The sequence below is a fragment of the Myiozetetes cayanensis genome, unplaced genomic scaffold, assembly GCF_022539395.1.
Source record: "Myiozetetes cayanensis isolate MyiCay16 unplaced genomic scaffold, myiCay2020 scf9, whole genome shotgun sequence".
NCBI lineage: Eukaryota > Metazoa > Chordata > Aves > Passeriformes > Tyrannidae > Myiozetetes > Myiozetetes cayanensis.
In genome coordinates, this window is record NW_026088185.1 from 13,600,379 (window position 1) to 13,626,629 (window position 26,251).

At 44.4% G+C, this 26,251-nt stretch overlaps 2 protein-coding genes across 3 annotated transcripts; one reads left to right on the top strand and one right to left on the bottom strand.

Moving 5' to 3' along the window:
* The first annotated feature begins 1,175 nt into the window (after positions 1 to 1,175).
* On the top strand, positions 1,176 to 8,390 carry LOC126652779 (shugoshin 2-like). The gene is given in 8 exon segments (XM_050339883.1): positions 1,176 to 1,418; positions 1,741 to 1,803; positions 2,409 to 2,503; positions 3,314 to 3,579; positions 4,187 to 6,136; positions 7,250 to 7,376; positions 8,143 to 8,215; positions 8,217 to 8,390. Coding segments are annotated over 8 exon segments (2,946 nt in total). The 3' UTR covers positions 8,346 to 8,390.
* IDH1 (isocitrate dehydrogenase (NADP(+)) 1) lies at positions 5,081 to 25,940 on the bottom strand. 2 transcript variants are annotated; one of them, XR_007632014.1, is made up of 10 exons: positions 25,825 to 25,940; positions 23,074 to 23,201; positions 21,324 to 21,615; positions 19,516 to 19,621; positions 16,727 to 16,904; positions 16,178 to 16,329; positions 14,988 to 15,128; positions 13,395 to 13,557; positions 12,521 to 12,870; positions 5,081 to 5,129 (listed from the first exon to the last, which is right to left on the bottom strand). XR_007632014.1 is itself a non-coding variant. In XM_050339540.1 (9 exons), exons 2-9 carry the CDS (start codon positions 23,193 to 23,195, stop codon positions 12,777 to 12,779), a joined length of 1,248 nt encoding a protein of 415 aa, XP_050195497.1. In that variant the 5' UTR covers positions 23,196 to 23,201; positions 25,825 to 25,940; the 3' UTR covers positions 10,821 to 12,776. The 2 variants fall into 2 exon arrangements, 1 of the variants encoding a protein (XP_050195497.1); XM_050339540.1 differs by lacking the exon at positions 5,081 to 5,129 and having other exon boundaries at positions 10,821 to 12,870.
* Positions 25,941 to 26,251: the final 311 nt, after the last annotated feature.

Below are 26,251 nucleotides of genomic sequence, written 5' to 3' on the forward strand. Positions count from 1 at the left end.
CGAGGCAGCCGCCCCGTCCGCAGGTGAGCCGGCGATCCGTGCGTGGGGCAGCGGGGCCGTGCCGGGGCTGTGCTGGGGCCGCGAGGCCGCTGCAGTGCGAGTCTTGGCCGCCAAGGACTTGCTGGCGGGGAATGTGGGTGCTAACCCTGCTCGATGTCGCTCTATCTACAGCGATGGCATCTCGGGAGGCCACCGACACGTCCTTCTTCAGCCTGAGCGACGTAAGAGAGAGGATGCGGGAGAAGAAAAAGGGTGCCTTGAGGACTGCGAAGTTGAATGCCTCGCTTGTATCCAAAATCAAAACGAAAATCATCAGTGAGTGTATTTTGCGTTGCAGTGCGTGTGGGGGCTGCAGCACCATCAGCTTGGAGTTGTGCTTTTGGGCGTGGCGATGGGCGGCAGTCCCTTACCCAGAGTCTAGGCAGCTTCTCTGCCCGGGGGTTTCCAGTGATTTCAGTGCCCTGCAAATGAGTGTGAAGTGCCGCTCAAGGTGCCCGAGGGTTTCTGAAGTATCTGTTACTGGCAGGTTTAACACAGAACCTTTGGTGCATTAGCTTGGGGTGTCAAAGGCTGCTCAGCAGCATCTCAGATGACATCAGACATCTGTGTTTGGGAAACTGAGTCCTCGGAGTCCCAATAGCAAAAACTAGAGGTGTGGAAAGTATTTTCGTGTATATGCAATCCTGTGCAGAAGCTAGCCCAACTGTGACTTGTTTTTGTGGGGGAAATAATGCAAAAATAGCACATGCGATAATTTGGGCTACCTTGAAAAAATTAGATATTTCTATTACTCTTATTTAATTGTTTTGAAATTGGGAAACATGGCTCTAAATCTGCTCAAGGACAACTAGAGGAAAATAGGTTTTTCTCCCACTTTTTGGATGAAGATGAGGACGCAGGTGACTTGTTCAAAGCCAGAAGCATATTTTTTCAAACTCAGCACCTGAACCATGCTATCATTCCTTAAGACTTGAAGCAGTAGCTTGCTACCTGAGCGTGACCCACTGAGGATGAAGAGAGTGTCTGAAGTGTTGCGGGTTATTAAGGAAATTTTGTTCCTACCATTCTCTGGAGACTTTGCTGGAAGGAATTATACTGCTGGCTTTGCGTGAGGGCTATTGAGTTGTAGAAATCTGAATCTAAGAAAACCTATTCTGGAAAGAGGAAGAAGTATGATGAGGGAAGAGGCATGGACCAAACCTTGGATGCTGATTTTGTGTGATATCTGTCTATCTCTTACAGACAACTCTTCTACTATTAAAGTCTCCCTGAAGCACAACAATAAAGCGTTGGCTCTTGCCCTCAATGCAGAGAAAGCCAATGCACAGCGGCTCACCCAGGAGAAGACCATCTTACAGAAGGAGGTGGAGCAGTGCCACTTCCAGAACGCTGTGCTGCGGCACAGGCTCTCCTTCCAGGTATGGCACTAGCAGTGGGCCTGGCATGGGGAGGTGTGGTAGGCAAGGCATGCAGCACTAGCATCTCAGCCTTGGGAGGAGTGATCTGCTGCTGATTGTCCAAATTCTTGTCATATGAAAAAGGTCATCATTCATTTACTTATTCTTTTGTTGTTGTTGTTGTTGTTTTTTTTGTTTGGGTTTTTTTGTTTGGTTTTTTTTTTTTTTTGCAAGCTGTGTTCTCCCCAGAACATTCCTTGTTCTGGCTACCAATATCTGTGTTGAAATAGATGCTTTAATTTAATGTCTTTATGGCTTCTCTCTCTTTATTACCTCAACATAGAATCATATCTTGAAAGAATTTGAAAATCTTATGGCTGCAGTTAAGATGGCCCGACTGTCTGAGGTAAACTATGGGAAACATGAGCACACTGCTCTGGGAAGGGGGCTTTGTTTGTCTCTGTCTTTTGTGTTACCTGCTCACTGCAGTGTTGGATGCTTCAGCTGTTTTTCTTTGCTTATTTGAATTATGCTGGCAGCATCCTTATTTTTATCTTGATGTTAAGGATTTCTGCTGTAATGTCTTCTGTAGGAAGGGCTACAGTTTTAAACTGCCTTCCTCTGGATCATTGGCTGTATTGGCCAGTAGGCTCTTCTGTTCTGACACACTGTGAGTTCTTTTCAATTTATTTTTTAAAATATTGCCATTGCAACTTGAGATGGGGAATAGAATATTTTCCCTCCTGTCTAATGGGTGGATAGGGAAAGTATTCCTGCTTCCTAGTCTCATATTATCTGAACTAGTTTAACTTCATCCTTAAGGTTGTGGAGACAGAATCTAGTTCTGCTGCAATTTATTTCATAATTTATGCAATTTTAAATGGGAGTGGGTCACTGGCAGCATTTTACATACTTTCCAAAGTGAAACTGAGCTTCTGCTGTTTCTATGCATGAGACTGCACTAAGGATTATAACAACTTTAACCCATTCTTCTATTTTTCTTCTTTCCAGTTCCATACAAATTCTACATCCTTGTCCAGTGACCAGAAGAGCAGCATGACTGAAGATTGCTGGGCTGATGATATTGCAGATGGTCAGCTTCTGAGGTGGGCCTTAAAATGATATCAGCAAGCTTGTCTTGTATTTCTATATGCTAAACTTCTTGTGTTTTACATGTGTGCCTAGTTGCCAGTTTTATGTGAGATATCTTCTCTGAACCTCCACTGCTTGATATTTTCCTTTACTCTGTGTCTTTCTGCTGCCACTCCTTGTCTTGTTTGTCCTAGTGCCAAGTCTGTGCAAAAGCTGGTCCTTCTGCCTTCTTTATTTGAGACTGCATTACTTTTGGGTAGTTTTCCCTCTGTAGCTGGTGAGCACTGCAAGATTTCCTTGAATGAGTGAATGCCATAGCTGGCCGCTTTCATGTTTGTTACATATAAATGCTTAATAGTCACCTGCTTGTATGATGTAAACTTGTATTCTAGAAAAATGATCAGAGCAGGATCTCTTAAAATGTATCTGAAGTTCTGTTTCTCCTCTGTTTAGTCTCCCCTCGGAACACAGGGGAGTCCTTGGAGTCGCCCACATGCATAACATCGGTCAGCTGTGTTGGTGTTCCACAGCATGGTGAATGTGTGGTCACAACCTGTGTGCTGAAAGGCATTTACTTCCTTGTTCCCTCAGTGTATTTTTCTCCTACTTCTGTGTCCACAGCAGTGTGATCTCCTTAAGTGCTGTGCTTGCCCAAAAGTGGGAAATCTGTCCTGACTGGGCAGTGTGTGTTCTTCAGCACTTGAAAACTTCAGAAATGTATTGCGTCAACTCCCGATGGAGGTGAAAGCTGTGGTTACCCTGCTGGATTTTGGGGCTGTCATGCATGTGGAACGTCTTCCATTGCTGTTATTCCTTCTTACCAGGGTTACAGGGATACCAATGAGGGTGCCCATATCCAAGCTGTGTAATGCAGGGCAGCAAGGTGGCAGCTCCACAGCAGTACAAACATGCGCGGGAGAACTTCAGAAACCTTCTTCTAATGAGCCCCTGAAAATCGTGCCTGTTGCCTCCAAAGACAATTTGCCACCACAGCATGCTGAGGAACCTCAGTCCCACCAGGAAGAGAATGGGAAGTTCACTGAAACAAAAGAAATGCAGGAGACTTTCCATGACTCTTGCATCTTTGGAGGTAAATTTGCATCTTTTGCTGTTCTTCTGGTATGACTTTGTGTGTCTCTGCTCAGAAATGCATGAGTGCAGTGCCAGAGCTCCAGTTAGCTCCTAACCATCACTTCAGTAGCTGGTAGGAACTGCATACTTCCCTGGTGCTGTTATTGCTGTAGTTACTCATATCCCAGAATGGGATGGGTTGCTGTGGATATTTGGCATGTTTGCAATAGTTCAAGACTGCAAATCAGGCTTTTTGAGCAATAGGCACTCAGCTTACATAAGATTTTCAGAAACGTCTGAAGGTGCAGAATCTGACTAGATGCACAACTTTTCCTTGTGGATTTGCCGTATAAGTAATAACTCTTATATGGATCATTAGTGTTCCTAAATATTATGGCATGTAAAGGGATTTTGCTTTGGAATGTCTTTTTGTTCAGAGAGGGAGCCAGATAAGCAATTCTGTTACACAGAAAGTTTGGGGAGTCTCTTAGAGACAAAATCATGTTTTTCTATGCTCTGGCTTTGTGGCAGTGTGTGGGGCAAGGCTTTTCGTGGTACGGGGAAAGCTGGCATTTGCCTGCTGTGTTTCTTCTCCATCTTAGGAATGAATTTTGTCTTTCTAACAGAGGTCTTGTGCACCACCGAACAAAATCCCAACAGTTTCCCAGCACTTGCCTGGGAAAGTCATCCTCTTTCATATGAGACTGATGAGATGGCAAAACATTTCCTCGATCGTCTCTCACAAGGGCACGTTACTCAGAGGAGAAAGCGTTCCACCCTATTTGCTACAAGCACTCCATCTTCTGGTGTGGGGATCTTCCCACGTGTCAGTTCCACTCAGGCTGCTTTGTGCAGTATCACAAAGGACTGCGGCAGCTCCAGCAACAACAACACACATCAACAGCTGAGATCTCCCAGTTCCCTGGCTTCACCTACCCAAACCACTGTTGTTTCTGATAGAAAATCTGTGGGTAAAGAGACTTTCTGTGATCAGCCACAGGCTAAAGAAACTGAGTGTGGTGTTGAAACGGATGCCAGCTGTAGCCAAGCCCCTGAGTTTGTTCCTATAAAGGTTAAAAGCAAAGGTAATTGTAAAACTGGCCAGAAAACGACTGTTAAAAAAGCAAGCACAGGAAAAAAGAAAACAAACGCAATTAAAAACAATGCAGAAGGTATTCCTGATGTATCTCAAGGTGAAGATCGTGCTCAAAATGCAAAGAAACTTCTTCAGCCAGAAGCTGCAATGTGCTCTACTGAGTCTGAAGTTTGTGAGGTGGGGCAAAAGGCTTGTGTGGGGGCTTTTGACAGCAAGAATAGAGACTGTAGTGTGGAGCACCATTCCCACTCTCCTGAGAGAATCCAAGATCTTGAAAGTGCTTATGTGGTGAATCCAGCACAGCTGCCCAGTCTTGAATGTGGTGACTCAATGCAACAGGTTAAGAAGGGACCTATCTTTGAGATCCAAAATATGGAGAGTTTATTAAAAAGCCCAGTTCATACTTTTTCAAGTAAGGAAATTCCTTCAGATTATTCCAGTCCCCAAAATTCACTTTTCTTCAGGAAAGAGACCTCAAATGCCTGTGCTTTGCAAGAGGACTCAAGTGTGAGCAGAAAGAGCATCAGGCAGAAAACCAACAGAAAAACTAGAGTGATTAGGCAAAGAGTTGATTCTGATGAGGAGTATCTACCAAAGAGTGTGAAAATACCAAAGGCCAAAGCTGAAGAACATCCTAAAGGAAGCCAGACAAGGAGGAAGACTGTCACGTTAAGCAACTGTGATCAGAGAAATGAAGTTGATGTTTTTGGGCCCTGTATAGATGTTCAAGGAGTAGCTCAGGAGAGCACAAAGGATTTGCCTGGTAATCTTAAACGTAACAGGAAAACTTACATTGTCCATCCTTTGGATCTTGCAGGAAACTTAGGTTGTGTCCAGACAGAATTTGAAGGGGGTGAAAATGTACCTCCCAGGTCAGTTCCTGGGATCAAAGCTAGCAAAATCCCCAGAGCTGCTAAGAACTATCAGAAGAGCAATAAAAACCAGACAGGTGGCCTTCAAGAAAAAAGGCAAGCTAATGTTGAAAACAACATGAGTGATTTGAAAAATAATGGCTATTGCAAACCCAAGCCTCAGAGGAACAACTCTAGACCTCCGGAGACTGATTCCCTGGCCAGACAAAGTGATGGTGCCAAGGTTCTCACTGGAAGTTCAACGGAACTTGTACCCAAGCAAGCTGTCCTGATGGGGAAGTTTTCCTGCATTACAGATCTGCTGTCTGAGCCAGATGGCTTCCTGGAGGAGCAGATACCTGAGATATCACTTACAAATAGTCTTATGTACCTTCCCAACAATCTTGAATCCTCCTCTGTGACCAGTTGTGCAGCTTTGCCTGTCAGCTCCAGGCTTACAGAAGTACCAGTTTCCAAGAGCTCGAGTGCTGAGGGCAACAGAATGCCAGAAAAATCACCTGCTTGGCGGAAAAGCTCCCTGATGTTTAAAGAAAAGACTGCAGAGGAAATACCTGGGGAAACAAATGAAATGCAGTCAAGTTCTCAGAGCTCACCTTCACAGAAACCTGGTAGGTGGTGGGCTGGGGAGGTTACCTGTGTTTGGAGATGAGGGGAAAAAATCCATGTAGCAAATGCTTATATTTTATTTCTTCTCTTTTTTCAGAGTTAAAGATCAGTCTTCAGTCTGATCATTTATGCTTCCACTTGTGCTGGCCAGTCAGTTCTGTGGCTGCATTTGCTTCTAGTTATCAGCATTCCTATGTGAACTTCTGGCCACTTTCTCCACTTGTGGATGTTGGGAATAGACTAGCAGCATGTGCTGCAAGTGTTGTTTACCACCTTTGTTATCCACAGAGCATGCCTTTTAATTTAGAAAACCATATACTCGAGCAGTTGAAAAGTCTAGTTTGATGCTGAGCCTGCCTACTGGAGTCAGCATTATCGGGCACAGAATATGAAGAAGATGGCAAATTTTTGGTCCAGAATAGTTAGTTCTGCAAGGTTTCAGATTTCATACCTCTAGGTGTTATCTTCACTGGAAATTAATCAGGAGCTAACCTAAATTACTTTGGTTTTTGGTTTTTTGGTTGGTTTTTTGAGGAATTTGCTATTAATGGATGCTCTGTAAAGAGAGTAATTTCATGGGGTTTTCTTTCTGTAGCTGTTGACAAACAGGCCTGTTACAACTAGAGCGGGCTGTACTTTGTAGAGAGGGAGGTTTGTTCTCCTGCCCTCCCCCTTTTGGCTGACTTCACTTTCAAGCTGCAGTGAACACTGGCATGGTCTTATCTTGCTGGAAATTTGTAGGTTGTTTGTGTATCATAAGCTTGCTCTCTCCTCCAGGCTGTAAGCTCCTGGGCATTACAACTATCAAATATATTTTTTGTATCATTTTTCTTCTACACCAGGGCCCATGATACTAGCAGTATTAGTGATCTGTATTTTTTCACTGAGGAACCTAATTTGATTTACGAGCTGACTTTTGAGGACCAGGTCTGGTATTTTTGGATTAAAATGGTCTCCTGAGTTTAGAGGGAATGTGATTTGGATTCAGGTTTGTGCAGTATTCAGAGAAATGTGGTAATGCAGCCCTTTCTATTTGGCAGCTTGTTATTTCTTAGGATATCTGGAAATTATTTGGAATCACTTTGATCAACTCGTGTGAACGTCTCCCTTTGCAGAGGTCAAACCACTACAGGACTTGAACAATACCAGGATTCTTCCTTGCTCCATCTCGGAAGAAGTATCAGGGCACTCATCCAGGCGGAGACGGAATCCCACCTGCTATAAAGAACCAAGACTCAACAGGTTGGGCTTTAAACTATTCCTTCCAATGATTGCTGCCATGTTGCAACACCTGCTCTGCTGGTGTTCACCCTCATGTGTTCACCCTCCAGGGCTGGATCCTCTATTGCTTTGTTTAAGTTCCTCTTACTCTTTGTGTTCTGTGGTTCTCCTACCACAATGTGGTTATGCCAAAATTCTACATCATTACAGATGGATGTGTAGGCTTCCGGTAACAAGCTACCAAAGATGTTATTTCCCTTGCTGAAATGGGCATCTGTGGTACTCCAGTGCTAATAAGGCAGGAGCGTGAGGATAAAATACAGACTAGATAGAGATGGCTCAGCAAAAGCCTTGATTTCATTTACGTTCTGCAAGGGATAAGGTTTTACACACCTGAGTAGTACTTTCCTCCTGAGAGCAGGCTGTATCTATATTCACTTTTTCTAGCAGATATGAGTATCTTAACAAATAGCTGCATCTTTTCCCTAAGAAACTGTAGATTCAGTACTTCCAATGGCTATTGCACAGAATCACTTAACTCCTAAAATAATGACTTTGTTGTTAAGCTACTATGCTTTTTCCCTGAAAAGTGTCATAGTTTGAACTTTCTGTGAATAGCTGGTTATACTGGGTCAGAAGGTACTCTCTAATGGACAAGGAACAAGCTGTACCTCTGAATCATCTTATAGGAGAAGCACTGCAGTAAAATCAGAAACTTTAGGGACTAAAATCATACAGGTTTTCAAAGAATACTTGATGACTCAATGTAACCCCTTTGGTTTTGCAGTAAACTGAGACGGGGCGACCCATTTACAGACACCAAGTTCCTCCACTCTCCTCTCTACAAAAGAAAAAAGAATCCTAGTTAAAGCCAAGGAAACGACCCAGAAGATGAAAGAGAAAGAAGAATGGCTTCCGGAAGGATGTCCCAGTGCCAAGGTAGGCAAGTTTATAACAACAGAAATGAGTCAGGATGAAAATAACAGTTGAATAGGCAGCCTCCGAGTTTCTAGAAGCTTCTGTGTCAAGCCACAACTGAAGAGGCCAGAGCAAAGATGGAGGTTGCTGATCAGACAGCTGAACTTTTCTAATCAGTGCAGCCAAAGGACTGATTCGATGAATTGAGCCTTGGATTGTGGATTTCTTCTGTTTTGAAATCTTTGGGACTCATAGGGTGGTGAAAGTGTTGGGTGGATGTCAGTTGTAAGATGGACAAGGCCCTTACGTTCTGTATGGTTAGCTGCTCACCATCTTCTGCTTCCTTCCTGTGCTCTCCCCTTGTCCGCTGTGTAAAGCTTGCCTCAGCAGAATATGAGTCCTGTACCCAACTGTCCTGGCTTTAGCTAGGGTAAGGTTAATTTCTTAGTTGCTCTTATAGTTTTGTGTTTGGATTCGGAATGGGAATGCTGTTAACACATGGATATTTTGTTTTTTTGCTAAGTTGTATTTATTCTAAGTATATACATAGAAGCGTGGCCAATCTGGGTTCAGGAAGGGGGACCTGACATTGGTCAGCAGGTGGTGAGCAACTGCATTATGTAACACGTGTTTGTTTCCTTTTTATTATTGTTAGTTGTTATTATTATTAATTACCATTATTATTGTATTCTTACTTTATTTGCAATTATTAAACTTTCTTACCTCAACATGCAAGTTTTACCTCAGTTCTCTTCCCTATTCCACTGGGGGACAGGGGAAGAGATAGGGGGTTGAGCAAGTGGCTACGTGGTGCCTGATTTCCATCTGGGCTTAAACTGTGACACCAACAACATTTAGCAATGTTTGAGCACCGGGGTGATGGAGAGGACCAGACCTAAGCATGTTTTGTCTCATTTTGAGTATTGCTACAGGGAAGAGGACTGGAGAGAGGGTCCTGCAGAGGTGAGGCAGCGCTGTCCTGAGCCAACTCCCTGCTCCTCCTTGAGACTTGGGCTCAGTCCCTACCCCCCAGCTCAGTTCCTGAAGGGCTGGTTTTGCATGAACAAAAAAGCACAGAAAATCTAGTTTACATAAGAGATGTTGTACCAAGTAAACTATAAAAGGAAGTGGATTGGGCCCCCATCTCTTCCACAACAACCTCCCACTTTTCTCTCTTTTTCCTCTTTCTTCTCTTTGTCTGAACAGCTCCAGCTCTCTCAGCCTGTCTTCATAGGAGAGGTACTCCAGCCCTCTGATCATGCTTGTGTCTCTTCTCTGAACTTGCTCCAACGGGTTCATGGCCCTCTTAAGTTGGGAACCCCAGAGCTGGACACAGTACTCCAGATGGGGTCAACGGGGTTTCAGGAAATCTTGTACTCTCTTCCATTGCAGACTGAGCACCCATTGGCCTCCAGCACTTGCTTTTTTAGGGTCCACTGCTATCTAACTTTGAAGGTTATTGATAATAAATGTTTGAGGGAGTGGTGGGGAAAAGAAAGGAACATAGTGGTTGTTAAAGGGAAGGAAATGTGCCTCCTTGAAAGCAGGAAAATCATCTCTTCTTTCTTTGTGGCAGAGCAGGGAGAGGGATGCTCTGTTCTTCTGACCACACTTACTTAGCACTTCAGCAACATCCATCAGTTCACGAGGATAGCCTGGGTCTTGCTGTACTCTGCGGAGTCCTCCAGAAGATGGAAACTTTGTTAGTATAAAGGGAAAAAAGTGTCATCTGCAGTTGGGTAAATGCTATCACATTGCTTACGTGTAAGCAATACTAGTAAGTCATTAAAACTAGCAAAGAAAAAGTGTAAGATCTAAAAACGCCCTCTTACTTATTTGTTCAGCTTCCTTGAAGGTACCAACCTTTCTCTGATGCTTTGTAACTCTGGAAGACAGGTAGGAACAATAAATAACAGGCAATTTGTTGTGTTGAACTACTGATGTCAGAAGCCAGGCAGGAACACGGATCTTCACCTGTTCCCAGTAATCGTTTTCATTGCATCTAGGGATCAGAAATGGGGCTTTTTCCAGCTAAATATCTTATGTGCTTATATTAATAACAGAATAGTAGACTGTGTTCATTCCTATTGAAGGTATAGTGACAGTTGCTAGCAGTTACAGAGCTGTGCTTCAAACACATGCCTGATGTGTTTTGCTCATTTAGTCTAAACACTGGCATTTCTGTCCTAATCACTGCCTTTATCTAGTCAGCTGCAGAGGCAGAGTTAGTTCATGTCTAACCAGCTTCTCTTTTGCTGAGTGGTGATTATGAGTTTCTATTAGTCCCAGAATAAAATTTCAATGGAAGTGGTACCTTTTAAATTCTTGTACACTACCTGATGCTTAGCACACTACAGGTCACAGCTTTACCTGGGACTGAACAAATTAAAACTCTATTCTAAGATGGAAGATATTATTTTGTGTTTATACCACATTCCAACAGTCTGTCCCAGCCCATACTGGATTGTACCGAAAGCTACTGGACTGTCTCTCTGAGGCAGAATTTCCCCATATCTGCTAATCACACAAAGGAAGGAGAGACACAACGAATGTTAGTTGGTTTTTATTTTAGTCTGAACTAAAAATATTCCTTAAAAAACCCCCAACACAAAACCGTGGATGGAATAATTTTTCACAGTCATGATCTGATGCTGTATCACAACAGAAAGGGTAAGTAATAGCCCAGACAATTAGAAGGAAGTCTTGCACCTTTATGAATGGTGGGATGGGAGAAGAGGTAACAGTTCCTATGCTTTGCATCCAGTCAGAAGGAGCATAACTAAATGCATGGCCTGCATTTAGACACTGCAGCATGACTTTAATAGGCTCTTAGCCTGTAAGGCTTGTTTCCAGCATTTACTAAGTGCTTCTTGAATGCTACAGTCCTGACCACAGCAATGGAACCAAATCCCTTAGTGTCAGGATACTCTGCTCCTGTTGGCACAGAAAGATAAACTGAGAGGGGCTGCAGCAGAGCTGGCATAGCCCTGTGAACTCACTTATACTCATGGACAGTACTGGAGAGAGGACGGTTCTGATTTCTAAAGTCAGTTGGACAGTAGATCACCACTGGTTTGACCAGAGCTGTGACACAGACTGGCTTTCACACTGAGACAAAGAGATAAAAGAAACACAGATCAAATTCACAGAGAGAAACCTCCGGTGTGCTGTGAACAAAATTAGGAATCCAGACCCACATTCAGCTTGAACAGCATCACATTCATCTGCTTAGCAAAAGTAGGGCCTAGCACAGCAGCTCAAGGGGTTTAAGAAAACATGATCTTCTAAAAATTTAAGAAGTGTTAGGTTCATTTTTGTCTAGTGTTTGAAATGTTACACAACAAAGCATGATAAAGTGCCACATATGCAAGCAATGATAGAAAATCCAGGTATATGTTTTCTCCAATATCCTAAAGCTCCCATTAACTGTTGTAATTCTTTCTTTGATAGGGGCATCTGTATTAGTTTTATTTCCTTTAAAGTGTCTGGAGGAACTGCTGCACTGACTGCTATCCACCAAGTACTCAAAAATTTTACTTCTTTACTTGGTCCTTGACATTTTTCAGGTGGAATTTCAATTTCTGCTTCATGTAATGCTTCCCACGCTGCTGCTGCTTTTCCTACCTTTTCATAGGAATCTCCTCCAACTGGAATATCATCTGTATATTGGCATAGTTTCATATCTGGGGGGAGGGAGACTTTCTGTAAAAATTCAGCAAGTACATCGTGAGCAATTGTGGGTGAATGTTTTTATACCCCTGAGGGAGCCTGTTTAGAAAAACTAGAACTGGTGAGAAAATGACTGTTAAAAAGTCAAGCACAGGAAAAAAGAAAACAAGTGCAATTAAAACCAGTGCAGAAAGTAGTCCTGATATATCTCAAGGTGAAGAGCGTGCTCAAAATGCAAAGAAGCTTCTTCAGCCAAAAGTTGCAATGTGTTGTTCTACTGAGTCTGAAGTTTGTGAGGTGGGACAAAAGGCTTGTGTGGGGGCTTTTGACAGCACGAATAGAGACTGTAGTGTGGAGCACCATTCCCACTCTCCTGAGGGAATCCAAGATCTTGAAAGTACATACGTGGTGAATCCAGCACAGCTGCCCAGTCTTGAATGTGGTGACTCAATGCAACAGGTTAAGAGATCCAAAGTATGGAGAGCTTATTAAAAAGCCCAGTTCATACCTTTTCAAGTCATGAAGTTCCCTCAGGTGGTTCCAAGTCCCCAGAATTCATTTGTCTTCAGGAAAGAGACCTCAAATGCCTGTGCTTTGCAAGGGGACTCAAGTGTGAGCAGAAAGAGCATCAGACCGAAAACCAACAGAAAAACTAGAGTGATTAGGCAAAGAGTTGATTTTCATGAGGACTATCTGCCAAAGAGTGTGAAGATACCAGAGGCCAAAGATGAAGAACATCCTAAAAGGAGCACAACAAAGCATGATATGGTGCCACTTACACTCTGATGTAAGTGGGAGACACCTTGCTAGGGGAACTTGAGTAGAACCCCTGCCTTAAGGTTTGGGCAGAGAGGCCAGCTTCTGCTTCAAGTTTTCAGCGAGCTTGTCCATGAACTCAAAGGTGTTCAGGTAGTCAGAGCGTGTGACACTGGAAGGGAGCAAAACAAAACAAAAGAGGCATTAGTTGTACAGACTTTCAGATGATCAAGGTAGGGAAGACTGTTCAAAGAACTGTAAGTCTTGCCTCTTGCCTCTAAACCCAAAAGAATTATCTCCTACTCACTGGGCTGTGTTCTTTTTTTTCTGCCTAAAGGCTCCAGAGAGAGGGTAGACTGGTGATATTTGGCAGTTATGTAGGTTTTCTTCATTTATTAGGATGAAGGCAGGATCTGACCAATGCAGCTAGACTGTCATAAAAAAAACTTTGCAATTCCTTCCTTACTATTTTGCGCATTCATTTGGTACAATAACCGGAACTGAGCAATCTGGACTAAGCTACTTCAGTCAGGGAGTGTCTCGTGTTCTGTTTGTACAGCACTGGATACAGAGAATCCTGTTCTGAGACAGACTCCTGTTCTTCACTATACTAAAATAACATTCCAGCAAATGCTGTTCAGAACCACCACGTAAAACAGCCTCCTCCAAGCACAGCCGGTTATTTCATACACTTACTTAGATAGGCCTTTGATGCAGGCAGCAAGGTCCTTTGTCATGAAGCCAGACTCAATGGTCTCGATGCAGACTTCTTCCAGGGCAACCGCAAAGTTCTTGAGGCTAGGGTTGTTGTCCAACTTAGCTCTGTGAGCAAGTCCTCTTGTCCAGGCAAAGATGGAGGCTGAGAGAGAACACTAGGTTATTCTATCCTTCTAGAACTCCCTGGAAATTGTTCTAAATCATCATGTGGAACAATAATTGGATTTTTTTATATCAATAAAACTGAAAACAAGAGGAAAAAGATAGGAAATCGGCTATGGGAAAGAGAACACTTATTTTCATCTAGGTATTCTTTGCCTTTTGTGCAGCTCTAAAAGAGAACAGACCCCAGAAAGTACTCACTGCCTTCAGTAATCTCTGTGCATGTCATTTTATCTTTCTGACTTGGGCGGGAATAAAGTGTGACGTGTGGTAGGACTCCATGGTTACACAGAACATTGTGACAGAAGGGTACAGTCTTCTTCCTCTTACTATATTACACTCTGGTCTCTATGCAATTTTAAAAAGGATTCTTTCCCTTATGTCCCATTTGAAGTGCATTTGCACTTCAAGTGTGTACTTAAAGTCTGGGGTGTGGCTGGGTCTTTTGGAGCATCAGAAAGATGAGTAAAATAAAAACCAACCAATCTAAACCTTAAGGCCCTTATGGCTATAAATTACTTTATGAAGAGTGAGTGTGTGTCTCAAAGTCTAGGTTAGGTCTAGCTTATTCCTCACACTCACTCCATGCCAGCCTGTTTTTGCTCCAGTCTCTGCAGAGGCCCAGAGAAGTTCACTAGTGATGGATTGTGGTGGTGCATTCCCCTGCCCACCCCCTCAGGCCACACTATGATCCAAGAAATGCTCCTTAGTCCTTGGCCTTGATGACCCATGCCTGGACTAAGCCCCTCTCAAGCTTATCAGAAACACTGTCTGCAGTGTGTGTCTCAAACACCAATAACCAACGTCCATGGGGCCAACCAAAGACCGTTGGTATTACTATGCTGTGAGAAAGAACAAGATTTGATTGGAGAAGGGGGGCCAGGTGAAGATAGGGCAGCACTTTTCTGTGAGAGAAACCACCACACAGTACAGCACAAGTGCAAGAATGAGTGGCAGGAGTGGGCATGGACTATAGGGTGGGATTGAGATCAGACCCCCCTCTCTTTTCTCCTCTTTTTCTTTAATTCTCTTCCTTTCTTTCTTTCATTCATCTTTCCCTCTTTCTCTCTTCCCTTTCATCCAACCCCTTTATCCAAAACCCAGTGCTGTGTGCTTACATAGTATGTCAGGGACTAACATACCAATTGCCATGTCAAGTGTGTAATTCACTAATAAAACTTTCTGATTGTTGGTGGACACTGACTTCTGTTGTTCCTTTCCACCACTGAGCACTTATGAATGTTAGATGCTTCCTTCCTGTTAAGGGGGGGTTGTCACAGTCAGCACTGATCAAAAATGCATTATGAACTGCCAGTTTCAGTGGTGCAATTCTCTGCAGAAAGGATGCAGGTGTTCTTACTCTAATCTTGTTCTTTCATATTCACTGAAGGTTAGTGAAAGGCAGCTCACCAATGGGGTTAGTGGAGGTTTCTTGGCCTTTCTGGTGCATGCGGTAGTGACGAGTAACTGTGCCATGAGCAGCTTCTGCTTCAACAGTCTTGCCATCGGGGCAGATCAGCACACTGGTCATCATTCCCAGAGAACCATAGCCTACAAAATAATACAAGTTTAAAAAGTTCAGTGTCTCCTTAGGACAGCTCCATTAAATTCCCCTTAAACCCCCCACTGTACAATCCCCCTACATCCTCCCAGCCTTGACATGAGTATCCCTGAACAGCGAGTGCAGCTGCAACTACCTGGCTAATCATAACACATCAAAATAACAGCTCATCTGATCAGGAAGTGCTACTGAACCTTGAGATAGAGATATACAGACATTCTGCACCATTTCAAGAAAATCAATGTTCTTATCTAACTTGCTGCACAGATTTTTACTGAAAAGTAGATTAAGAGAAAAAGAATCATAAATAAGCAATGTTGGGCTGCTTATCTTCCCCACAGGGAAATAGGAAACAAAACTCCTTAATAAGAGCATTTGCTTTAGTGAAAGGAACAGGACCTGGTGAAACTGGACATTCACATCACTTCTAACCCTGTAGATTTCAGAGACCTGCGTCTTTGAAAGCTTCTTTGTTTAGTAGTCCAACACTCATCCTTGTTCTATGGGAGGCAGTTTAGTGGCATGACTTTAGAAAGACCACATAAAGCCTCACATCTTGTCCTGTGGGATTTTGCATTTGTTTTGGCACCAGGCAGCTTGCTTATGTAGGAGGTTGATCAAGCACTACAAGTCTATAAAGTTAAATAGATCAATATCTCTCTTTACACCTGACAGGTAGCTTTAGGTTCTGAAGATTTTCTTAGTTATCAGTAGAGCACCTGCCAGTACACTCATCACTGGTCAGCAACAGTGTCCCAGTTGTCTGGAATACTGTCCATTAGAATAGGAAGCCTGTCACTTACTATGTTGGCAGGAACTTCCCTCCTGTAAGTAAATACACAGTCTACATTCAATAGATTTTCTTGTAAAAGTGAAATCACAAAACTGACTGCCTGACATCTCCGTGACTAGCCACAGGTTTGAAATATAACTTCTGAGACTCAAGACCACCTCCTGGGCCATAACAGAAGATGTGACAGAAGGTCCCAAGAGACTGCCACTGAGCCTACTTCAGTGTAGCACAGGAAGCATCTCGTACCTTGTGCAACAGAGTCAGACTGCACATCCCCATCGTAGTTCTTGCAGGTCCAGACAAAGCCTCCTTCGGATTTCAGGGCCTGAGCAACCATGTCATCAATGAGCCTATGCTCATACCAGATCTTTTTGGCTTCAAACTTGGACTTATATTCCCTGGAAAACAAGAAACACAACACCTTGTCATATAAACAGGGATTGCACAATTTGTGCATAGAGAGGTGCACAGAGATGAGTAAAAATCAAAAACTAAAGTAAATTTGCATTCTCTTTACTCTTTTTTCCCTTGTCTGCTTTGCTAGACTACTGCAAGGCTGCTTTGGAACCACAGAGAATCTGACTCTCTAGTGGAAGGGATGAACACCATAGCCATAGTTAGCAAAGCTTTAAATACTGAGTCCTGTGCCTTGCAGGACAAGGGAGACTGTGACAGAGAAGGCATCCCCTTTGCCCTGAAGTGCTGCTGAGTGTCTGAAAATGCAGCTCACAGGGCTGGAGGGGATGTTCCTGCTGCAGACTTATGCTCTGCAGTAGAGGACATACAACTAGTTACCTGTCATAGATATCTTGGAAGATGTCTTTAAAGCGGCCATCGTATCTCTTCAGAATGGTGTTCTTGGTGCTCATGTAGAGGGGCCAGCCTTTAGATAGTGCCATTTGGAAGGAACTGTGGGCAAAATCCTTGATAGACTGGTCAAGATTGTACATTCCCATGGCTACACCACCACAGCCTGTTAGTGGAGGAAGAACAGATAGGAATCAACTAGATTTAGTTTTGGTTAAGGACTTGACATTCTCCCCTAGAATACTCTGGCTGGCAGGTAGGCTGGTGCTATCCCCAGATGTCTTGATCTAGTTCTCAATTTAAAGGCTGATTCTTCCAGGAGAAGATTCTCTTTGCACTATCAACTCAAAGCTCCATCAGTCCTGTGACATATGGATAGGAAGGTGGTTTTGTTTTACAGCTAAGCACATCTTAATACTGTGATCTAATCCCCCTAAGAAGTTTCTTCCTAGTCCAGCCCAAGCAGCAAAATTGACAGAAGTGAGTGTGCTTGAACTCCTACTAGCCCTTTAGGTAATACAGTACGTTTCTATCAAAGCAGCAGGCAGCAGTTTGGAGCAGGGGATCTCAGTCAAAGCCAGAAATGCATTTGCTCCCATCTTAAATGCTTTGACCGCAGAACTAACTCCAGCAGTCAAAGACTGCTTTGCCTAGCTCAGGTAAACAAGTTGCCACATGCATTCCTGCATCTTTTCAGCACATGTGTCTGGCCTACCCTGCAGCTTTGTTTCTCCTGTTCAGGCTCACTTCCAGCAAGTTGTGGGAAGAATGTATCAGTCATATGGGTGCTTGGGCAAGCCCTGAGAAGGCTCTGAAGAACTATCAACACTGACATGACTTGGATTGTTAATGCAGATGTGTTAGAAGCATGAATGGAAGTGCCTTGAACTTGCAGCCCAGCTCACCTGGGAGAAAGCAGCATTCAGATCATGGAAGAGGCTGATTGTGGCTGAAATAAGGTTCTAGAGCTTCACAAAAGAGCTTTGTCATCTTTAGAGCACAGCTCTGTGTTTCTAGTGAAAAGCAGATACTGTGCACTTTATTTTAAGCACCTCACTATCACCATCCATGGAGTTTTTGTACAATGCCTGTATCAGGGACCTTTGCTCTGGAAACACACGATTATTTTTTTTTTCTTTTTAATACCCTCTCCTAATATTCACTTGTCCTTCCCTCCAGATGCTTATTGCTACATGAACATACATGCAGAATGAAGAGGGGAAGTCAGATGAGGTTTCTCTGCTTGCCAAGATAAAGGAAGATCATTTAAAGTTGATATTGGCAGAGAATTACATTCCTGTTGTTACCAGTGAAAATACATGTTATCCCCATGCCTCTTCTAGTGAGTCAAGAACAGAATAGGGTCTGATCAGCTGCAGAGACTGTGTCCTCTGGAGCCATGTTTTCATGGTTGCTGGATGACAGCTATTAAGTTTTATTCAAATAGTTATTGCCATATAGGTAAAAAATACTCCTCATTGCAACCATACAATCCTACTGCCTACTAAAATCTCTTTATTCAGTGTCAATGTTGCACATATTAGCATAGCAATAAGACAAGCTTCCCGTATGCATTGTGGAGATATGGTGGCACAACAGTTATCTATGGGGAGGGCAGTTCCCCAGACCAACAGCAGTAATCTGCCATCTTCACACTTCCTTGCTTTCTGCTTGCTGATGCAAAGCAGAGCAGCAATTCAGACTGGCAGCTGGATGGCCAGACACCTCCGGTACAAGCTCACCAGTTATGAAGCAAATGAAAACTAATTAGGACTGGCAGTTAAGCAAGTGAACTCCAGATAAAAGGCTGTGCAACAAGAGATAGTAGAGATTTAGGCTCTTATGAGGAAGAATGCCAGAAAAATCAAATATTACAAAAGAGGGTTGGTCATATATCAGTCTCGGTATCTGTTTGCCAAACTGCACACAAACCAGGATTCTGTGCACCTAAGTTTTTTTGTAGCTAAAACCAAAATATTGTACACTCACACATAAGTCACCATAAGGCTACAAATACTGAACCCTTTGATCACTGATAGACAAGAGAGATAACTTGTGTGATGTTTTCCTGAACCCTGCCCCTGGGGAAAACACCCAGAGTTCTGGCAGCATGTGTGTAATTGTTTCCATGTAACAAAGCCCAGCCACGTCAGGACTCCTCCTGAGCCTAGTAACCTGTCTGCAACCAGCACAGCAATATGGACAGGAGGGACACCGAAACCTTTGGGACTGTATCTTTTACAACACTTAGAACCTACTTGGTCAGCAGCATCCTTGTCAAATCACCTTCCCACCTTGCAGGCTAAGTGTTAATTCTCATTTTTATTGAGAGGGGAGGAAAAAAAAGAAAAAAAAAAAGACTGTTTCATAAAGACGGGCAAAAACTGTGAAGGTAGATAGAGACCAGTAAGACAAACTGAAACTCAGAGAGAATTATACATGAATTGTCTTAAATATATCTCCCCTTTGGTCAAGCCATGTTTACACAGTAAGTTTCCCTCTGATCAGAGAGAAAAACATACATGCTGCTACCAGCATTATCATACAAAGAGCATGACAGGTGGCCAGTCTAGTATGATTGTGTGTTTGATATGCCTCTTTGGTCCCAGGAAGATTTCAAGTAACTTTCAGTACTTGAGAGATAAATGAAGTCAGCCTAAACTTTCTCCCCCACTCTACCTCAAGTCGTATTTTACCATCAAACAGATCTGAAAGAAAATTCAAGGTTGAATTAAACCCAAAATCAGTTTTAATCACTACTGGGATAAAATACCTACTTTCAAAGTTATGGACCAGATATGTGACTGGTTTGCCTCCATCTGTGGGAGTGTAGGTCATCTCTACTTTTCCAGGCCCAGGTACCACAAAATCAGTTGCTCTGTACTGTTAAAAAACAAACAAACAAACAAATGCCATGATGGTTTTATCTATCAGAAAGACAGAAACATAAAAGACAACCCTCATTTGGGAGGGAAGGGTGCACAAAAGTAGTTGTATTAAAAAGACTATTAAGTAGACTCTTTATTCAGCCATGTGGTCATTGGATTATTATACTAGGGATTAGAAAGACAGCAGAGTCACAGAATTATTTAGGTTGGAAAAGATGAAGTCCAACAGTTAACCCACCACTGCCAAGTGCACCACTAAACCATGCCCCTAAGTAGTCAAGAGTCTGCCAGTGTCAGGAGGCATCGTCCCCTTTAAGGGAAAAAGCTGACAAATTCTTGGGTCCCATCAATTGGTAGAGGATGTACTTTTGCAGATGCACTGAGGTTTTAAAGTGCAAAGACTGTTGTGTGTGTTTGGTGGGTAGAATGGCTCCTTCCTCTCCCTGCCTCAAAAACAGCCATTCATATCACAACTACTGATCTCTTAAAAACGGGCATCATACATCATACAAGATGACATTTGAAACCTGTAGTAAGAGTTCTTTGAATTCTATACATGGATACATGTTTTGCTCCTCTGAGATATACAGAATCAGAAGAGCAAACACATATTTCAAGTTTTTAAATGATGTCTCCTTTTCCCAATTGTCCTGAACAGTACTATTTGAAATTTGTTATCCTTTTTTCCATGTTGTTTCCCTCCTATAAAGGGAACCTGTTCCCTGAGCTGTTCTGAAGTTACAGAAGTGTCTCACTCATATGTCCTTTATGTGTTCTTATATCATCCCTTTCACTTTAATCTCATCCTTTGGCAGGGTTTCAATCCTTCCCCTTTAATCCACTGTTTCCTATTATTATTTTGACCTTCTTAATTATTCAGTACTGTTAAGGATGTTGAATCCCATTCTTTTCTAGTGTCAGGGTTCTTCAGTTGTTTTCCTCTTGAAAATCACTTTACCTTCCCATCCCAGGTAATGTTGTGACTTGTGGGTTTACTCACCTATTTAAGCACTTGGCTCTTTTAGAAGATTTTTCTTTTGTCATTTTGAGCTGCTTTATAGCATACTACCTATGGAGAACAGTATGACTGATTCTTGTCCTCTAGCCTACCCAAAAGGCACAACACTGGATGCCATGCTAGGGCATTCCATGGCCTTGTACTACCTCTGGCAGGAGAGCTCTGATAAAGGATGTTTCCCTACTTCTGTACCACATCCCAACGTACTCACTATGGATACCAACTCTGCAGGAGTGCTGTGCAAGTTAAGCAGCAAATCCCAGATAAAAATATAAACCCCCCCAAAACACACCCCTATAGAGAAGGCAATTTTGCCCACTTCTAAAAATCACTCTCTTGGATCCATTTTTGCTGTGAGCAACATCTGACACCAGAAAGTCCTGAGAAGTAAGAAGATGAGCAGTGCAAAGGATATTTCCTAACAACATTGTTGTATAGGAAGAGGAGTCTGCAGTGGTGAAGAACAATAATTCAGAGGAGTTATACCCTGTGTCTAAGTACAGACCTGGCACAAACCAGGCTCTCCCACACTTTGGCAGGTGCAGTACTAACAAAGTGCTCCCAGGTGGAGTGCAAGGGACAGAGCAGGAGCACAGGGATGTCTTAAGTCTGTAGCTCTACACCAGTCAAGACTAAGGCTGGCAAGATAAAGAGAGGGGTAAGCACTAAGGTGACTCACTTGATCCCCATAGGCATGACGGCCAATGACAATGGGCTTCACCCATCCGGACACCAGCCGGGGAATGTTCTTGCAGATAATGGCCTCCCTGAAGACTGTGCCTCCCAGGATGTTTCTGATTGTCCCATTGGGAGACTTCCACATCTGCTTCAACTTGAACTCCTCCACTCTCTTCTCATCAGGAGTGATGGTTGCACACTTTATGCCAACATTGTATTTCTTTATGGCTTCAGCAGCTTCCACGGTTACTTTATCATTTGTAGCATCACGATGCTCAATGCCCAAGTCATAGCTGTAACGAACACACAAAGATGGTCAGAACTGCCCAGGATATTGGTTTATGTCCACTAGGAAAGAAACCAGATCTCATATGCGCTTGTGAGTGTAGTTCCAGCATTCTGTCATAACTGAAGTTGTCCCTCTTCCAGTGCAAATGCTGCTGGACTGGAAGAAAACATGGACTTACACAGTGACTTCTGCTGCTGGTAGGTGGTTGGAGAAAGGAGAATTTCAGTTTACAGTTGAGGTTCTCTGCCAGCATGGGACAGTGTCTCCTCTGCCTTCCCTTTCAAGCTTTCTGCAATGGCAGCTTTCAGTCTAGGAATCTGATAGTACGGAGCAGCACAGTCCCCAGATGAGTATGGGCCTTTGTTTCAAACCTCTTGTGCTGAGGGTTCTGGGTTATTTCACGTACTGAGCACTTGAAGCTACAATTGGCTTAAAAGCTGCTTTGACAATGGACCCACAATCCTACTCTGGCAGAAAAACAGCCAATATTCCCCTCAAGCAGTCAGAGGAAGCACATTTCCCTTACTCACTGTTTTAACAGCTTTGGGAAAACAACGGGTGCCCAGCATGGGACAGCCGTGAAGCAAGGCCAGCTGTACATAAATGTAGTCCTTGTGCTGCCTCAGCCAGGAGTTTGCTTTTCCCTCTCCCACCTCTCTTTGAAAAGGGATGCTCTCCAGACTGTGTGCATGCATTATGCTGCTGGGTTCCTGTTTGCTTGCTTCTCAACACCAGCAAGCAGAAAGCCTGATGTAGGTGGCATACAAATGACTCCAGTAGCAGGGGAAGAGGTCAGACTTGTGGGTTTAATTATGGCAGATACCATTGAAGGCCTCTGTCCACATGGCTAGGAGAAATGTAGCTGGATGCTTCTCTAATATAGCTTGGTGGCAAGAAAGGGAAGAGAATATTTGATCTTCTTGGCCAGATGCTGTAGATAGCATGCCCTTTTTGCAGTACCAGCTGCTAGTATTTGTTTTTTTCCAGAAGGGAGTGGAGAAGCACAGCACAGGCTCAGGGAATAATTGCAACAATTAGCTCAGTGTCAATAGCAGAGCTCAAGCTTACAGGCAACAGGGCAGAGTCTATGCCCTACAAGCACCCTTTTGTCCTCTGGGCAGATCTTCAAACAGGTATGGCAAGCAGCCATAAGCCTGCTCAGGGTCCACAGGGTAGGCTGCAAGTCATGGAGTGGCTGAAACATCCTATTTCTAACTGTTTAGGCTGCAGGGAGTCACACAGACTGCCCAGGTGCTGGGAAGCCAAGATACAGGAGATAAAAATACAGGCCACGTCTGTGAGAGACCTTAGAAGTACAGTACAGGAAAAAAACTAACTCACAATTAAGCACTCACTGTTCACTGCTGTGAGGAACCCCAGAGGGGCCAATCTCAGCATGATCAGCCTAATGACACATGCAAATTGCAGTACTAAGTAGCCATGTGTCACAAAGAGCCATTACCTGTGCAAATCCAGATCTACATAAGGAAAAATCAGCTTTTCTTTAATCAGTTCCCAGATGACCCGTGTCATTTCATCTCCTTGCATCTCCACGACCGAGCCTCCATGGATTTTTTTAGACATCTTGAGCTGCAATAGACATAAAAAAAGCCCAACCTAAGTTAAAAATTCATATATCCTGCATTTTAACAACACAGCTAGGAGAGGCAGCAACAGAGCATACAGTTTCTCTCCCAAAAGTCTTGAAGATAACCACGGTTTGTCCCTAGTTTCATGCTAACTGGTATTCTTCTTAGAGCCCCAGATCCTAGGAAAGATCTATGTGAGGATAAAAAGGTTAATATCTGAGAATTAAGGGCATGTGCTTTAATTATGGTTGTACAAAATAATTCAAAAGCATGATCAACTTCCCCCCCAATTTCCACATAACTAAATAAGCTTTGTTTATTTTAGATTTCACAAGTTCTAGTCCAGTTGCCTGTTTCTTCACCCTTTTCTGAAAACCAGGGGTTAATGGACATGATTACAATGACACCTCATACTGCTGGCACTACGAGGATTAATATATTGTCAGCTTCTTTATTAGCTTCCTCCTCCCAGGAAGGAAGGAAACAGGTAGAAAAATCCCAGGGCTAAACATCAAGAGTACTTTCTCGTGGCAAGCTTTATTTCTACTGTTAAAATAAATACTGGACAGAATTTGTTTGCTGTAGGGAACAGAGGTTTCCCGAGATATTTGTGAACAGAGCCTCAAAGAAATCAACTTGAACTCTGCCCTTCTATTTGCACTTTGTTCTTCGTCAAAAAACCAGCCACTGAACTGCTCTAACACAGTTCTGTGCTTTCCAACACAGTGTCAATGCTCTCAGCTCCGATTATGCAAGAGCAATGACTTGGCAAGTTCCCCCTTCCAAGACAGTCCCGTTCTTGTGTGCAGCTGTTGGGATACTACAGTGAGACACCAAGACCTCTTGCCTCAGGTTGCAGTCTCACAGGTACCGATCCAGAATGAATGGTCCTACTGTCCACTGAATCTGTTCGTCTAGACAGAGTTATTCAGAGGTTTGCAGTACAACGGCTCCAGGTTACAAGCATGTGGGGACGTTACTTCTAGGTTCAAATTTTCCTTTTTTTTTTTTTTTTGTTTGTTTGTTTACTTAAACCAACTTGTGCTGTATTTCCAAAATCCAATCCATTATACATTTTTAGTATTGCAAGAGAATAAACTTTCTAATCTATGTTCACAGGATCAAGCTTCTCCAAATCTCTTGAAGAGCAAAAATTTAAAAAAAAAAAAAAAAAAAGTAAATGAGGTCGTGGTACTGAGACTCAATTTACTGTAAGCACATAAATTTGAAAGATAAACTACTTCAGACACTTCTATCTCAAACAAAGACAGTATCTTGGCTTACATTAGGCCTCTCTAGTCCTCGTGGAAAACTTGAGTTTCATAAAACAACACTCTGTCTGAACTCAATTTATTTATGCAAGTATTTTGGGCCCTTTTTTAAGTTGTGTCTATCTAAATAAGGTCTGTATCACACTCCATGGCCTAGGCACAGAATTGCTACTCAGGAGACTTAAATTTTACTTTTGGCACATAGTCTGAGAAACAGTATGATTCATTTAAGTAAAAATGTAGACAGGCACCAACCCACCGTCACTTGTTTTGTGGCTTGGTTCTACTTAACTGAGGCAAGTCAGAGTATTTCAGTCATAGCAATAGGTTTTGCAAAGCTGGCTACAGAAGCATGCAACGCTGCTGTCACACGGAGAGCACAAAGGCAGGTGACACACCTCCACTGAGATACATCTGCACTGATAGGTGGAAACAGCAGCTTCTTTAACGACTCTGACAGCATCCAAGACTTTTATCTGATCATGGCCCTGGTACTTTCCCCCTCCTCAGACAGCAATGTTCCCAGTTTCTCCATGAACAGGGGCACTACTGCAGTAGCATCCCTCTCCCGCACACCAGAGGCTGCTCTAGAGAGCACACATTCCCTGGAGTTCAGCTCTGTCACTCTTCCCCTTTGATTTTATACTAAACTGCCCAAAGCCAGCAAGTTCTTTCTCCTACAGCAACCCTCCTTTAAATACGCTTAACTCCGGCAAGTAGCCAAGGCAGCTTTAAGGAAACTGTGCATTTCCAAATACTCCTTGGTCCTAAAGAAGGGCTCGGGGCCTACAGTCAATAATTAACTATTGCAACAAGTCCTTGACTCTGGTTTACAGACGCTCCCCTCGGAGGAGGTGCACTCGCTGTCACCAACCCACATCTCGCCTGTTTCTCGGCCGCTCCGCCCCTTCCCCGCCCGCAGCCCGGCCCGGCCCTGACAAGGCGATCTCCCGGCACAGCGGGATGTGCCCCCGGGCCGAGCCTGCAACCCCGGCCCCGGGGCGGGAGTTCAGCTCTGTCAGAGGGGAGGAGGCACGGAGGGAACACGCGAGGGGCTCCGCGCTGGGGACACACGGACTGCCCGGAGAGCCCGGCACAGCGGGAGGAGACACCCAGCGCAGCCCGGGATCGGCCGGGCGTCGACTCCGGGGTGCAGCACCCGCAGCTCCCGGGGCACCTCCAGCGACACCCGCGGCGGGCGGGGCGCGGCCTCAGGGATCCCGCCCGGACCGCCTGCGAGAAGCCCTTAAACACACACACAATCCCGCCCCTCGGGGCCCCGCTGCGGGGCGGGGGAAGGACAAAGGGTGTGTTGCGGCCGCGGGGCCCTGCGTTGGTGCGGACCCCCGTTACCTGCGGCGGTGGCGGTGCGGTGCCGTTCCGAGCGTTGGGCGGTGCCGGTGCGGTCCGCACGGCAATAATGCGGGGCCGGGCCCTGCGCGGGGCCCTTTATGCGGCTCCGCCCCGCCCCGCCCCGCGGCGCCCCCTGGCGGCCACCCCGGCCCGGCCCCGCCCCCGCCGGGACGCGAGCCCGCCAGGGGGCGCTGTGCCGCCTCAGGCCCGCCCGGGCCCCGCGCCAGGTGCCCCCGCGCCAGGCCCCGCGGCAGCACGGGCCGCGCCGCCGCCGTTCCGGGCCGCGCCCGTTCCGCGCCCTCCCGCCGCGGGGGCGGTCCCGCAGCCGTGTGGGCCCTGCAGCGGCCGCGCCGCCCGCCCTGAGGGTCCGGGCGGGAGCCCCGAGGAGAGGGTGGAATGGCAGGGAATATTAAAGATACACATGATA